Source organism: Leptosomus discolor, chromosome 1, assembly GCF_034619465.1.
Source record: "Leptosomus discolor isolate bLepDis1 chromosome 1, bLepDis1.hap2, whole genome shotgun sequence".
NCBI lineage: Eukaryota > Metazoa > Chordata > Aves > Leptosomiformes > Leptosomidae > Leptosomus > Leptosomus discolor.
Window position 1 is genome coordinate 28,456,801 of NC_141391.1, and position 13,914 is coordinate 28,470,714.

The following is a 13,914-nucleotide window of genomic DNA, read 5'->3' on the forward strand; positions in this document are numbered from 1 at the left end:
TCTATGCTTGTATTTTTCTAAAGCATTACTGCTTTTGTGGCTATGCAAATAGCTCTGTAGTCGAGATGCAATATTTGTCAAGGAAAGGCAGAGGGTTTTCTGCCACAGTTATAAAGGCTTCCACAAATGGCAAACTAACTTAACAATGAAAAACAACCCCAAAACTCAAAACATCTGTTTTCTTAGCATAAGAAAAAGTCTGTGGAAAATATTTTGGTAACACTGACAAGTAGTTGACTTGCAAATACAGGTTTTACCTCTTTGGTTTGCCATCAAAATGCCATTTGGCAGTCATGTCTGAAGCAGAGAAAAGCTGCAACAAAAAGCTATGTTTGCTGAACAGGTCACCATCCTCTGATTCTCATACCACTGTCTTCCTGCCAGCAGCTACTGAGCTTTGCCACCTGGACTGCTTGTGTTACATGGCAGTAAAAATAAGAAGGGCCTGTATCAACAATATGATAATTAGTAGGTCCATGCTGATATGGTTAATTTGGAGTCAAATGACCCTACTGGATGGGAGGGGCAGCAGTGAGCCTTGTGTGGAGAAGACACTACGTGGCAGCAGCACCTACCAGAACAGCTACTCCACAAGAGCCTTCAGAGCCATAGCAGACAGCCCATCGCTGCGTGCCAGCAATGTGAACTGCACCAGCTCTTTTTCAAGGCTGTAAACCCAGGTATAATGGCAGCTGATCTCAGATATCAGCCATGTCCCCTGCTCAGCTGCCAAACATTGCATGGATGGAGGGTGAGAAAGGCTCATTTTGCGCAAACCTGCACCGCTGCTTCACTGCATCTGCATGGGAGACAAGAAACCTCCTGAAAGACAGACACTTAAATTAACATAGGACAGTTTGTATTCCTTGAGGTTCGCCCTGGATTTCTGATTTAGGAAATGTGACTGTCATGCATGGGCATATATTCTCTCCCTTTTATTACTGATCTTAGAGAAATGTCAGTGATAAGGCAAAATCCAGCTGAGGTCAGTAAAGCAAGTACCAATTTTTACTCATATAAGATAAAGAGTAGTTTGTTCCACTGACATACCCATTATCCAGTAATTCTGCTAATACTTACGGATGACTGCCTCTAAGGTTAGGGGCCAAATCCTTCTTTCCAGTCTACAGCACTTGAGTTAAAACACCAGCATCTGACCCTTTCGCTGTGTGGAGTACATCAAGAGCTCAGAAGTTCTTGCTTAGCAGACAGCTCACTAAATAATTGCTACACTCGAGACTCTGTAAAATGTGGTGAAAGCATCACTAAAATTTCATATTAGGTCTAACATACTTTTTACATATTTTATTGCATTTTACATATTTTCTTCCATTTCACTTGGAGATGAGTCTAAGATGAAACTGCTTAGTGCCTGAACTTTGCAAATGCGGTCTCCTAATGTAGGAGCTATGTGTGTTATTAAACTATTTTTACTTTTATTTCTGGTACAGAGGACCTAAGCATGCTTCCACTTTAATTCTGGTAATAATCTGGAACCCCTTGCTTCCTGGGAAATCCTGTAAGCCTCCACCCAAGGAGCTAGCATAGAAGTCTCTATCCCCCTCTATTTTTCTGCCCAAAAGTCTCAAGCATATTTATTGGGAGAGGGAAGACAATGGTGGAATTATTCTCTGTTGCCAAGGTTGTTATTGTTTGCAGGTAGCGCAGCTGAAGACCTGCTGGAGACTCGGCCAGCAGCATGGAGGCCTGCCTGAGAGCTTTAGAAGCATTCATTTCTCCCTCTGCTGCCACAACCTGCAAAGCAACAGAAATTAAAATGGCATTTTGATGCTGTCTATAGTGGGGAAAATCCAACTTTTACAATGAGGAAAAAAACAAACAGGCACTTGGATGCCTGGGGCAAGGATAAAGGAGCTTGGGGGTAGACATTGCCATGGGTCTCACCTTAGCTCTTGCCTCTCGCTCAGCCTCTGCTTCGGCTGCCAGTGCCCTCTGCAAAGCCATAGGAATCCTGACATCTTTGATCTCCACTCGGGCCACCTTGACTCCCCACTGCTCTGTGGCACTGTCGAGGCTAGCCTTAGGGACAAACACACAACCCACCACGAAGTGTACAGTGATGGCAGAGAGAAAACTGCGCGATGTACCCTGCTGCTTGGACCGAAGGAAAGGCAGTGTGCAAACCTGCACAACAGAAAGACGGAGCCCTCCAGGGGAACTAACATCAAACATGGTGTGCACCTTGCTGATCATAGGACCATTAGGTTGGAATAGACCTCTAAGACCATCAAGTCCAATTGTCGACCTAATACCACCATCCCCACTAAACTGTGTCTAGAAGCGACCAACACCGGTGTGGCTTCTCTGCTGCCTCCTAAATTATGATCCCCATCCTTTCTTTATGTGGGCATTTGCCAAACTTCTCCTTTTCACAAAGTAATACTACAGCAACTTCATCAAACAGCACAATGCTGTAAAAGCACGCTATGGGTGAAAGATGCAGCACAGCCCTGCAACACTGGCATGCTCTTCTGTGCTCAGGCTCCTGGGTGCTACTGCAACCCATGTCACCGTCATGACCCTGGCTCTGCCCATAGCCACTCTCCTGGCTGGAGAGGGGTACAATCTCTCTTTGATGTGACTATGCCTCATCTCTGACCAAAAAGATTAAATCAGGTGCTGGATTTCTTCTCTGCTCCCTCCTTGGCTACCACATAAAAAAAACAAAACAGATAGCATAAAAAAACCTCAGTTCTGTACTCTTAGTTGTCTTGACAGGAGATACAAGCCCTGCCTTGATTAAATCTCAATCAAGTGTCTGCTCAAGATAGAGCTTCCCACAAGCAGCAGAATTCTTTCTCACCACTTGCAGCAGCCTCTGCACAAAGACTAAACCAATTTATTCAAGTCACTGGATAATTTCAGAATCTTCATTGCTTTTTGATAGGAAATAACTCTTCTGCAGGAACCTGGGGAAATACCTTTACAGTAACTCTTTCTGATTCTAAGCAATCAGATATATAATTGGGAAAAAAAAGGAAAATTTTGTTGTCATTGTTGAAGAAAGAAATAGAGATTATTTCTAATTTGCCACTCCCCAGAACACACCCCCATGTTTGTCAGTGAATTCTGAGAGCCAGATTTACCCGGATGCTGTGTGCAATCTCCTCACGACCCGCCAGGAGCTGAGCCAAGCTCTGTGTACCCACAACATTTCTCAGGGTTGTCTGTGCCAAGAGGGAGGTAGCCAAGTGGACGTCAGTGATGTTAGCAACGGCGCTTACAGCGCTGTGGATCCTGTAGTACACCACCCCATCGACTTGGGTAGTAACGGCATCCTTCGTGAGAATCTGCATTTGAGAAATATACAAAATTAGAGAAGGATCCAATAACACATCCTTTGCCAAGGAAGGGCAATAATACTTTTTTTTCCCCTTAATGAGGAAAAGACTCTGATAATTCAAGCAAACTAAGAATTTCTTTTGGTTTCTTTGTCATTCCCCTCAGAAACTACTTCCAAGCAAGATATCCAGCATCACCAAAGTTTAAACTGGGGCAAAATGTTGTACATAGCCTTTAAATAACTGTTTAAATAATAAGTGAATCTCATAACTTGGATTAATTTCTTCTGCAATAATAAATGATGGTTATCCTCTTCCTTTCTTGTAGCAAGGGCCATTAATGTTTTTATACATCTCATGCAGTGTAGGAAGATCTGTGCTACTTCCCCTAAACAATATAAGAAATACCAGCAAATCAAAACAAAAATGCAAAGTAAAGTGCAAGAAATTGTGAGAAGAAACTCTGAAAAATATTTAAGTATTCATAGAGGAGTTGTGTCATCTTTTGCCAGACAAGTCCCCTGTCCCTCAGCAGGCAGTTGGCCTCAGAAGAGCAATGATGATGCTTCACTACCTCTTCCCTCCTCAGCATCTTTTGCCTGCAAGTAAAAGCTTCACAGAAGCCCTGCCAACCACTGCAGAAGCCTTGTCAAACGCTGCTGAGCCTGGTACAGCACAAGTACTGCAACCATCTTCCTTCCAGCCTCCCATTTTGGGGGAGCCATTTTTCATTCCACCACATGCACTCCTGTAACAGGCACTCTGAAAAAAAGCTCTTTGGGATTATAGAAAGATAAAGGTCCAAGAAACAGCTCCTGGGGAACACAAGGGGCAATCCTGGGGGCCAAAGGGGTCCTGGAGCCATCTCTTCCCCCCTCTGCTCTTCGTGTAAGGAAGGGGACAGCAGTGCCAATTCCACGAGCAGAAGCATTGTACTGCAGTGGAGCTAGGGCCACACAGAGCCAAAACTTTATCAGGAGGGCAGGAATTGCTTAGCAACTAATTCTTCAGATTAAATTCTTCAGTCAACATTTGTCAATAAAATGCCTAAAGATATGCCTCTCCATTCCTGCTTGGATCTGAGTTTTGTGGATGACTGCCTGCTAATGCCTGTTAATTTAAGGAGATTTGTCACCCACAGAAACATGTCGAGTGTACGTACCTTCAAGAAGGAACTACAACATCAGCGGAGGCTTTTTTGAATTGTGAGCTGCATGTGGGATCCAATTTTATTTGGACATTCATTTCTGGATAACTTACACTAGTCTATTATGTCATTTCCAAGTGTGGAATAACAATGCAATTGCGAAATTTTTTAGCCTCTCCTCTCTTGTCCTCTCTGTCTCCCATTTGCAGTTCTACCCCCCCTCCCTTGTCTTCTATCTCACAGTTCTAAACATCAACAAGAGGAGTTTGCTTGCCCTGCAATGATGTGTCCACAGGTTTTCATAACCAGAAGTTTTGTAAGCAGTTTGGAAGTCAGAAAATATGGCAAATAAGCTAAATTCTCTATGGTAGCTCACAGCTGCAAGACTATAAACCACCTGCATTATTTTTGATCGCACCATGAAGCAGCTCTAGCTTTTATTTTTATCTTAGATGGCTGCTAGAGAATAGTTACCTCTTGTGGAGGAATGTTACAGGCAACCGTTCTAAGATCAACCTTGATAAATGTATCTGTACATGGAAGTATTAGGATCAAACCTGAAAAATAAAAATAATTACATGAAATGCTTCTCAAAGCTAAGGCTAGAATGAGGTATCCTGTACAAAGCAAACAGATGGAAAAGCCCATCTGGGAATGAGCCCACCTTATTACTACAGTTGTCCTTTCTGCTACTGCAGGTGACAACGAGGCTTTGCATTTTCAAATAACAGAGGGAAATGCAGATATCTGCAAATAATGTGAATTTAATAGAGCTTAATGACCTAGGGCTCTGGATTGGGAATGGACAGGCTGCAGTTCTGGTCTCAAATCTGCCATAAGACTTCTGGCAAAACTTCTTTCCATGCCTTTTAGTTTCCCATTTTTAAATCACAAGCCATTCACGGTACAGTATGTGTGTCCCCAAGGAAAGACATCCCCCAGGTCCAGATTCCTGCACCACCTGTAGGGTCTCACACGAGCAACGTTGTCCCAAGATCTGACACATCCAGTGAAGGAGTCCTCACTCTCCCTTCACTGGAGAGGGAGACTTGACATAACTATTCTTCTAGTCTCAGCACCTTAGTTAGGTGCCCAGAGCCAGGCAGAAGAGCTCTGCGCCTGCCCTGGTTGCTCTTTGAACCACATGGCTATTACCCAAGAGGAAAGAGAGTACATGAAAAGGACTTTTTCCTCTTATTTCAACTTCCAGTTTGCCCAGTTTCATTGCACAGCAGTGGTAACTGCACCAATGTAAATACACATGTTGTTGGGTTTGGTTTGTATTCATGATTTATAACCTGATCCCAGGTGACTGTAACAAACCCTATGTAGATGCAGAGTGTCCCTGCCCTGACCCATTTACCATTTTCAGAGTAGAATTCAGCTAAAGAGCTGGCAGCAACAAGCGGTGTTGGAAGTGAAGTACAGGGAAAGTGGCCACAGTCACTCAAAAAAGCGTGTGGCAGCCCTGAAGACTGTATTTAAACCTCCCTGGTCCCCCACCAGCATAAGCTCAACCTTCTATTGTCCAGCCTACTCAATGGCAAAGCCATACCTAGTATCAAGGTCCTCAGCCTTCTGTGTTGTGCTGTGACAGGGGGGTGGCTTTATCTTCTCTTCAGAAAAACAAACAGCCTGCAGATAAAGGAACTGCACCAGAGAGGACCATCTCATCCCTGCCCCCCACTCTATGAAGAAGGATTTCATGGACCTCTGCAATTCTCTATGTGGTTAGAGTGCATCGTAATAAAATAAAACCAGTGCATCTTAAGAGAATAAAACTGCATGCATTCACCTGGTCCCTTTGCTTTCTTAGACAGTACACGTCCCAGCCGAAATACAACAGCACGTTCATATTCTCTGACAACCTAGGAAAATATTTTACATTTAGAATTTTATAACTAATTCTATTCCTGCTCTCTAGTCTGATTTATTTAAATGTTGGCATACATATTAAACGTGAAAAAAAGAACAAAATATATAGGAACGAACAAAGCTGCAAATCACTAGGCATTTTGTGTCTTCTCCTCACCTCAAGCTTTGCTGGAAAAACTCAGACCCTGGCCCTGCAAACAGGTTACAAAAGAGATCAAATATGAAAGAATGGCCACTGATCTAATGCAGCTACCCACAACTCTCTCGACATCAGTACTACACTCAGAGGAGGCGTAGGCAAAGTATAGCTCACCTCAGATAACCTAGCTAACTACTTTGGTTAGTGTATCAGGACTACTCAAGGCCTGGTGTTCAGGGCAATCACTCTGGTAACTCACCCCTAAAAATTGCTTTAAATTAATCATATTATGCCCATGTCTTGAAGGGGCATTTTGTGGGTTTAGGTTATATAGTTGCTCAATGCAGGGCCCCATGTTCCGATCTACTCATGTTAATCATTTTTGCTGGCATCAAATATGAGTTCTTAAGAAAAGTTTGTGGAATTGTTCTCCCAGTGTTGTAATGCAGAGAAGTTTAACTGACGGTGGAAGTTGAGACTGGAAGAAATTAGATGAATAAGTTGTGGTGATGCAGAAAGTCAGTGGAAGAACATGGATCTCAGTCCTAGACCACATCTTCACTACAAGATATTATGATTTCCAAAAAGTGAATGTGATGTGCCTTAACAAAATCAATAAATCAATAAACATAAGTAAAAGCAATGATAACACAGTGTTCTTTATGTGCCTCAAATCCCACTAGCTTACCTTGATACATGCCCAGATGGATATAGGAAAGGTAATAAGCACCAGGAGGAATGAAATGGAAACCAGGATCCAGCCACAGACACCAATTCCTTCCCGCCTGTCGGCTATTAAAAAAAAATAAGGTAGAGGAGTAATGAATGCAAGACTAATATGAATGCATTTTGAAAAGAGTTATCAGAGGGATGAAGATCTAGCCCAGCGCAATCATGAGGAACTGCAAAGTCCACAGAGACTCACTCCCTTTTCCTCCCTCCCATTGCTCACAGAAAGCCATAAAAGGCCCAACCAAATGTCCAACCTTATGGCTTTTCTGACCAAAAGGTTAAAAGGTTCAGAAAAAATGAAAGGCATTGCCAAAGCTGGGCACTGCAAAGGAGAAATAAATCATTGGGTGGAGTATCCATGGATATGAATCTCTGCCAGTGTGCCATGGCACGGGCAAAAGCTTTAGTGTGTATGAAACAGGTAGTAAGGAAAATGAGGGGAACTTCTGCTGTCTTTAGATGAACATTTTGAGGAATATTGATGGACCAGTTCATCCACTGGACCATAAGCTTCAAAATCAGTGTTTGTCAAAATGCACGCCCTTGCATTTTGAGCAGTTCTCTCACTGTGTCCAGCTCGTCTCATCCCAAAATTTTATTATAATGCAACCCAAAATATATCAAAATAATTTCATTGTTTTAGCATCTGAAGGGAAGACAGTGGTGAGGTGTTATTCAAGTACTAAACGTTTGGGAGGGTCTTTGTAAGGGAAAGGTGATCAAGGAGCAGCTGCTTTCTGAAGAGAAGAGCAGCTGGAGCTGCTGAGGTCCTCAGAGAACAGGCACAGAAGAGGGCAAGGATTGAAACAGGACAGTCCTGCCACACCGGACAGAGTGCTGCAAGGTCAACTGAATTTTGCTAAATGCAGAAATGCCTTGGATCAGTGTCACGAGCAAAGCAGAAGCAGCAAGGATGCCGGCTGGACTAGCCCCAAAGGCTGCCTGGCTGCCAGGTTTGGGCCAGAAGAGGATTTTTGCAGGCATGAGCCTATGTTTCCCAATGCAAGGGGAAGAGGCAGCAGAGGGACAAAGGCTCAGAGGTCTACTCAGAGAACCTCCCCCATGGAAAGATGCAGCAGGTTTGGATATGTTACTTCAAAGGTATAAGGGAACACTGGGAATTTCTGGCATCAAATAAAATCCATATGCAGATAGAAACTGATAAATAGAAAACAATTCATTTTGTACTTTGTCAGAAAAAATCTGGTCACAACAGTGAAACAGCATGAGGCCACCTCATCTGAAAGGCACAAGCTAACAGACTAGCAGAGCAGGACTGACAGGTTTGTCAGAAAACCCCCAGCAACCTGGAGGAGGAGACAACACAGCCCTCCTGCAGCTCCTTCCTCTTGGGTATCTCTGTTCGTAGCTGGACTGCGCGTTAACTGCAAACCTGGGTGTTACAACCAAGCCCTTTGCTGCTTGCAGTTTTGCCCATCATGCTTCTGAGGTCCCCACTGCAGGTTTAATGACTCACACACACATACATTTGCATCCAAGAGGGCCAAATTTCAGGCCTCCCTGACAGCTAGGCACAGAATTGCCGCACCAGGAGCCTGGCTTTCCTCCTGACCCTTTCCAACAAGCAGTAATCTGAAATCCTTGGTCGCTTCATGAGGTATCATCAGCCATTCTGCAGTCAGCAGTAGGAATGATTTGAGGAGCTCCACTGAGTAAATTACCATGCAAACCTTAAGGCCATGTGCATGAAGCGAGGACTTTTCAGATTTAATGTGAAAGTTTTTGATGCTTTCACTGCTGCTTGTTTGCCACACAGTGTCCTTCACATTACAGCAGCAGTGTGCCAGGCTACAAAAGGCACATGAAGTACTAGCAGTTAAGTGCCTTTTAATCAGTGGAAAGAGATCAAAACTCATGGAGTGGGCGTCGTTCAAACTTGGGGAAATTAATCATGAAGGGATATTTTGTTCAGCTGAACTCAACATTTTGCACTCTGTTTCACCTAAATTATTAGCTTACAGAAAAATGTCTGAAGATCTTATTCTCCATTCTAAACTTGGTTATGAAGAACCTCCTCAAAAGCAATTTTGGATTATAGTGTCATCTGCCATCATCCACCTGAGACCACCGTGAAGATACCTGGTAGGAATGCCACAATCCACAGATGAGGGGAATGGCTGGGAACAAATGCCTGCACTCTGCAGTTTGATATCTGAGCAGCTGAGAAAAGGTAGGGGGTCAAGATAGCGCTTAACGCCACTATGGGCACAAAGCACACATCCAAACCTTGACAAAGTACAATTGAATCCTTCTCCATGAGAACTGTCCTAGAGATCTTGATGCCAGCTAAAAACATAGATTCCAATGAGAAAAGCAGGATATGAAAGTGTGCCTTCTTAATAATGAATCCAGCCCTAGCTCCCCAAAAACCACCACAAATGTTCTCTGATTACCCTGAAGTTTCAAACCATTTAACCACAAGACAAATGGAAAACTCTATAGTGAATGATCAATCACAACTCAACATGCATCAGTGACCTGGTTTTGCCATGCCTGTATATGGATTACAATAGTCATAACTACCAAAAAAGCCTCACTTGGGTCTACAGTCCAGAGCAAACCAAGAGCTGCAATGTACTGCAAAACGTGACAGCTCATCAGTCAGCAGTTGTGGAAAAGCTCCAGGACACTTGTAAGATTCACTTCGGTTTTTCTTTTCTTGATAGACTTATCATAGTACATCATGAACACACTTGATACACAAAACCATGATGTGGGTGTCAAACTTGAAAAGCAAATGAAAAGCTCATGTCCAAGTTGTCTTGTGAAGAACATAAAGAACTGCGGGCAAAAATCTCCCAACTCTCCTACAGCAACAAAGAGATGGAGTAGACTCAGCTCCTTGTAACCACTACGTAAACTCCTGCGTTCAACAAGGACCCAAATCAACCCTGCTGAGACCCATGCTTGTCCCACCACACTACTTAAAGGCAAGACGCAACGGTGAAAACGGCACGCGTTGCCAGTAACAACCTGGTTTGGCATCAGTTCCCTTGCTCAAAGACAGCACCAGGTGTTCATCACCCAAGTCCGAACACATCCAGTGCCCTTTTAGGGCTGAAAAACTCTTCTACCATCCCTAACTCATATTTTTCCTTTTCCACCCCATCTCTACATACACAAGTGTATCAATAGCTGAATCACACATTTTATCCCCTTGTGCCATTTTGCTGGAAGGTAGATGCCAACGGCTGCACTATGAGGGCCGTATGAGGCAATCTGCTGTCACTCACAGTAGCAGATTCTGAATTTTCATCTCCAGCCTATGTGGAAGACATGATGAATGCCTGGGATCAAATGTACTTTTGTTTGGTTAGTGTTGCCCCTTTTATTGAGGAAAAAAAACCCTCACACACACACACAAAGCAAGGCTTACCAATTAGGTGCTCCATGTTGTTTTTCTTGGATGTCTCTCTCTGGGGATCCATCCCATTCGAGGGAAGCTCTGATCCCCTCACAGATGAGACAGCCGCATACCTTGAAACTGCACAGCGCTCATGTGAAGTGCTGGAGAGAGGGAGGGTGAGAGAAGGAGAAATCCCCACTTGTACGAGAGCCCTCTGGGAGTTAGTTACCCTGGTGAGGAGGGGATGTTTACAAAAACAAAGTCTTGCGGATCAGGGTTGTTTCTGATGTAACTCCACGGTTTTCTGTGGCCGTCTTCTGGCTGGGGATGCACCCAGCCCAGCTGATTTTAGATCCCACAAAATCCAAGCTGGAAATTATTTCTATGAATCAATAATGTCTGTCACTAGAGAGAGAAAAAAAAAAAAACAAACAAAAATCCCCCAAAAAAACAACCAAACAAAAAACCAAACCAAGAACAAGACAAGACAGAAAGAAAACAAATCCTATGAGGAGCAGCTGAGGGAACTGGGGTTGTTTAGCCTGGAGAAGAGAAGGCTGAGGGGAGTCCTTATGGCTCCCTGAGAGGAGGTTGTAGCGAGGTGGGGGTCGGTCTCTTCTCCCAAGTAACAAGCCACAGGATGAGAGAGAATGGCCTCCAGTTGCACCAGGGGAGGTTCAGATTGGACATTAGGAAAAATTTCTTCACTGAAAGGGTTGTCAAGCACTGGAACAGGCTGCCCAGGGAAGTGGTGGTCACCATCCCTGGAGGTATTTACAAGACATGTAAGTGTGGTGCTTAAGGGACATGGTTTAGTGGTGGACTTGACAGCGTTGGGATTACGGTTGGACTTGATGATCTTCAAGATCTTTTCCAACCAAGACTTCTATACGAATCTATAAAGCCAGGCAGTACAGATTGAGTACTGCTCCTCTGCTGTACACCTCTTAAAATTGTGGGGCTCGGCTACTGTTCAGATCTCAAACACTAACATAAATAACCCTCCAGGCGAGGTCCCCATGCTGTATGGAACAGCTCATCACACACTTCTCGACACTGTCCATCTCTATAGGTTGAACCTTGTTGAGCTAGATAACCTAAAAAGCACAGTAAAAGCATTTCAGGTTCAAAGTCTTATTTCACAAAACACTTTTTAATACTGACAACCAAACCAAGCATAGCACTTCAGACTAAGCCATTTTTGAAGGCTGCAGCAGCAGAGAGCAAAACTCTCAAAGGACACAAATCTGTTGCCTGTTATTTCAGAAAAAAAATGAAAGGTGGCTTTTCATACGTAACTTATGAGTCTGACATATAGCTGCATTAATTATATGGCTGGTTTCTGTGGGCATCCATCACCTAGAATATCTTTGAAGATCTGACTCCAGCTTCATTTCACTCAAGTCTTCATCCCTGCCAGTAATCACATTGGCCCCAGATGCGTCATTCAAAGCTGATCGCTCCCCAGAGAATCCTTTCTTTCTCAGCTTCACAGAGAAGAAACTACACCACTGAATGGATGTTTTAAATCACGGCGAAAACCATAAGCACAAAAGCTTGCAAAACTGGGATTGGCGTGCTTATTGCACTACCCTCCCAAATGTGTGACAACATCCATTTGAAATAATTTGTAGCATTTTCCTCATTATTTGGCTTCTGATGCTGAGCTGGAAGATCATACCTGTTCAGGACAGATGCCTACTAGCAGGGCAGCAAGGGTGAACAGCTGGAAGAAAAATGTGCTTTAATTATTTCAGAAGCAAAAACATAATATGCAAAACTACCCCAACATCTTTATTTTAGAGCAACAGTTTTATCGAAAATAACTTCACTCCACGCCTTTCAAATTCCACAATCTAGGCAGCTGCTTATACCATCAGATAGATGAGCAAAACATATTAAAATCTAACAGAAATAATTGCTCCCTGGTGTTTATTGGTAATTCCGAGGTGTCTCTAAATATACCCCTTCAAAGGTGGCTAAAGCAGATGGTGTTTTTCTTTTACATTTAGGAACATCACGGTATTCGTTTCTCTGTGTTAACTTCAGCTGCACTTCACTTCCAAATTTCAAAAATTTGGAGTCAAAGGCAGGGCAATATTAATCCTTTTTCCTTGGCGCTATACTGGAGCATGTGGATAACTCACATCCCAAAGTACCATAAAACACTCAGAGAAGAAAAAGGCACGAGTGCTCCGGGGCAAAGCGGTACAAGCTGCAAGTTCAGCGGTGCTGAACAGCCTGGCGCAGCCCTGGCTCGTAAAGCAGTACCACAAAGAAAACCAGTTTGAGTCCAAAGCCACTCTAGCAAGACTTACTGTCTCAGAAGCAACATTAGACGAAAGTGGTTCAGGTCAGTGGCAGCTCAGCAATTTCTGCAGTGTGCTGATGTAGCTAAAGCCTTCAAGCTTCTGTTCCAAAAGCAGCACAAAGGCTCGGGCCATGCGTGAGGACTAGGTGCTTACCTGGAAGCGGGCCATTCTCCGACAGTTCTCTGCACCAACTGCTACATTTGCAAATGGCACCGGTTCTTAAAAATTTCCCTAAAGTGTCCAGTTGCTCCCACTTATCATCCAGTTGCAGAGTCTTAATCCTACAGACCAAGCACTCACTTCAAAGCTTGTTAAAACCATAATGGGAATTCTTACGCACGGCCATTTCTAAACAGTGCCAATCCCAAAGGTGTCAAAAAAGTCATCAGGCAGTCCTCACACGAGATTTGCATATAACAAAGTTGTACATTTCAGTTTGACTTTTTCTGACCTTTTTAGGCCCATGCTACTTTCCTTCCCATGCACTGGGCTTTGGCCATTCCCTAAAGATTTCTCAGTCTAGTCCTCTCCTGGCCCTGAATTCTGCCCCCAGAGCAGACACTAGCCTATTTCCTTCAGGCTCATCATTCCTTCTCCTCCGATTAAAATTTAGAAGAAGGGACAGGACACAGAGCAGACTAACAGTACCACCCTATTGCTTGTAGGAACATCTCCATATTGCTCCACCTCCTCCTCAGGAAAATGACATCAGCTTTCAATAGCTGAAGATGGGAAGATGACAGGAGGCACCCCTTTGGCCACACTCCATTAGGGCATAAGTACGAAAGACAGTCGTCAACGGGATTGCTCCCATCCCAATCCAGAAAGGAAGGCAATTTGCAAGAAAGTAAGAACACCCATACCATGGCAAGTTTCCTTCCAGGCCCAGCCAAACTCACAATGCTCACCTGCAAATCGGAGGAAGACAACAGAAAATTGCTCTGTTTCTCTCAGATTCACTACAGCTGCAATTAAATCACTTGAAAGAAATACTGAAACTTGTATTTGCAATCACAATCCCAGTATGTTAATTGTTCCGA

At 43.7% G+C, this 13,914-nt stretch overlaps 1 protein-coding gene across 1 annotated transcript; it reads right to left on the reverse strand.

The window, feature by feature from the left end:
- Window positions 1-1,554: 1,554 nt before the first annotated feature.
- Window positions 1,555-10,675, reverse strand: STOML3 (stomatin like 3). The gene is made up of 7 exons (XM_009949932.2): window positions 10,593-10,675; window positions 7,152-7,255; window positions 6,245-6,317; window positions 4,924-5,006; window positions 3,108-3,311; window positions 1,906-2,040; window positions 1,555-1,755 (listed from the first exon to the last, which is right to left on the reverse strand). Exons 1-7 carry the CDS (start codon window positions 10,642-10,644, stop codon window positions 1,555-1,557), a joined length of 852 nt encoding a protein of 283 aa, XP_009948234.1. The 5' UTR covers window positions 10,645-10,675.
- Window positions 10,676-13,914: the final 3,239 nt, after the last annotated feature.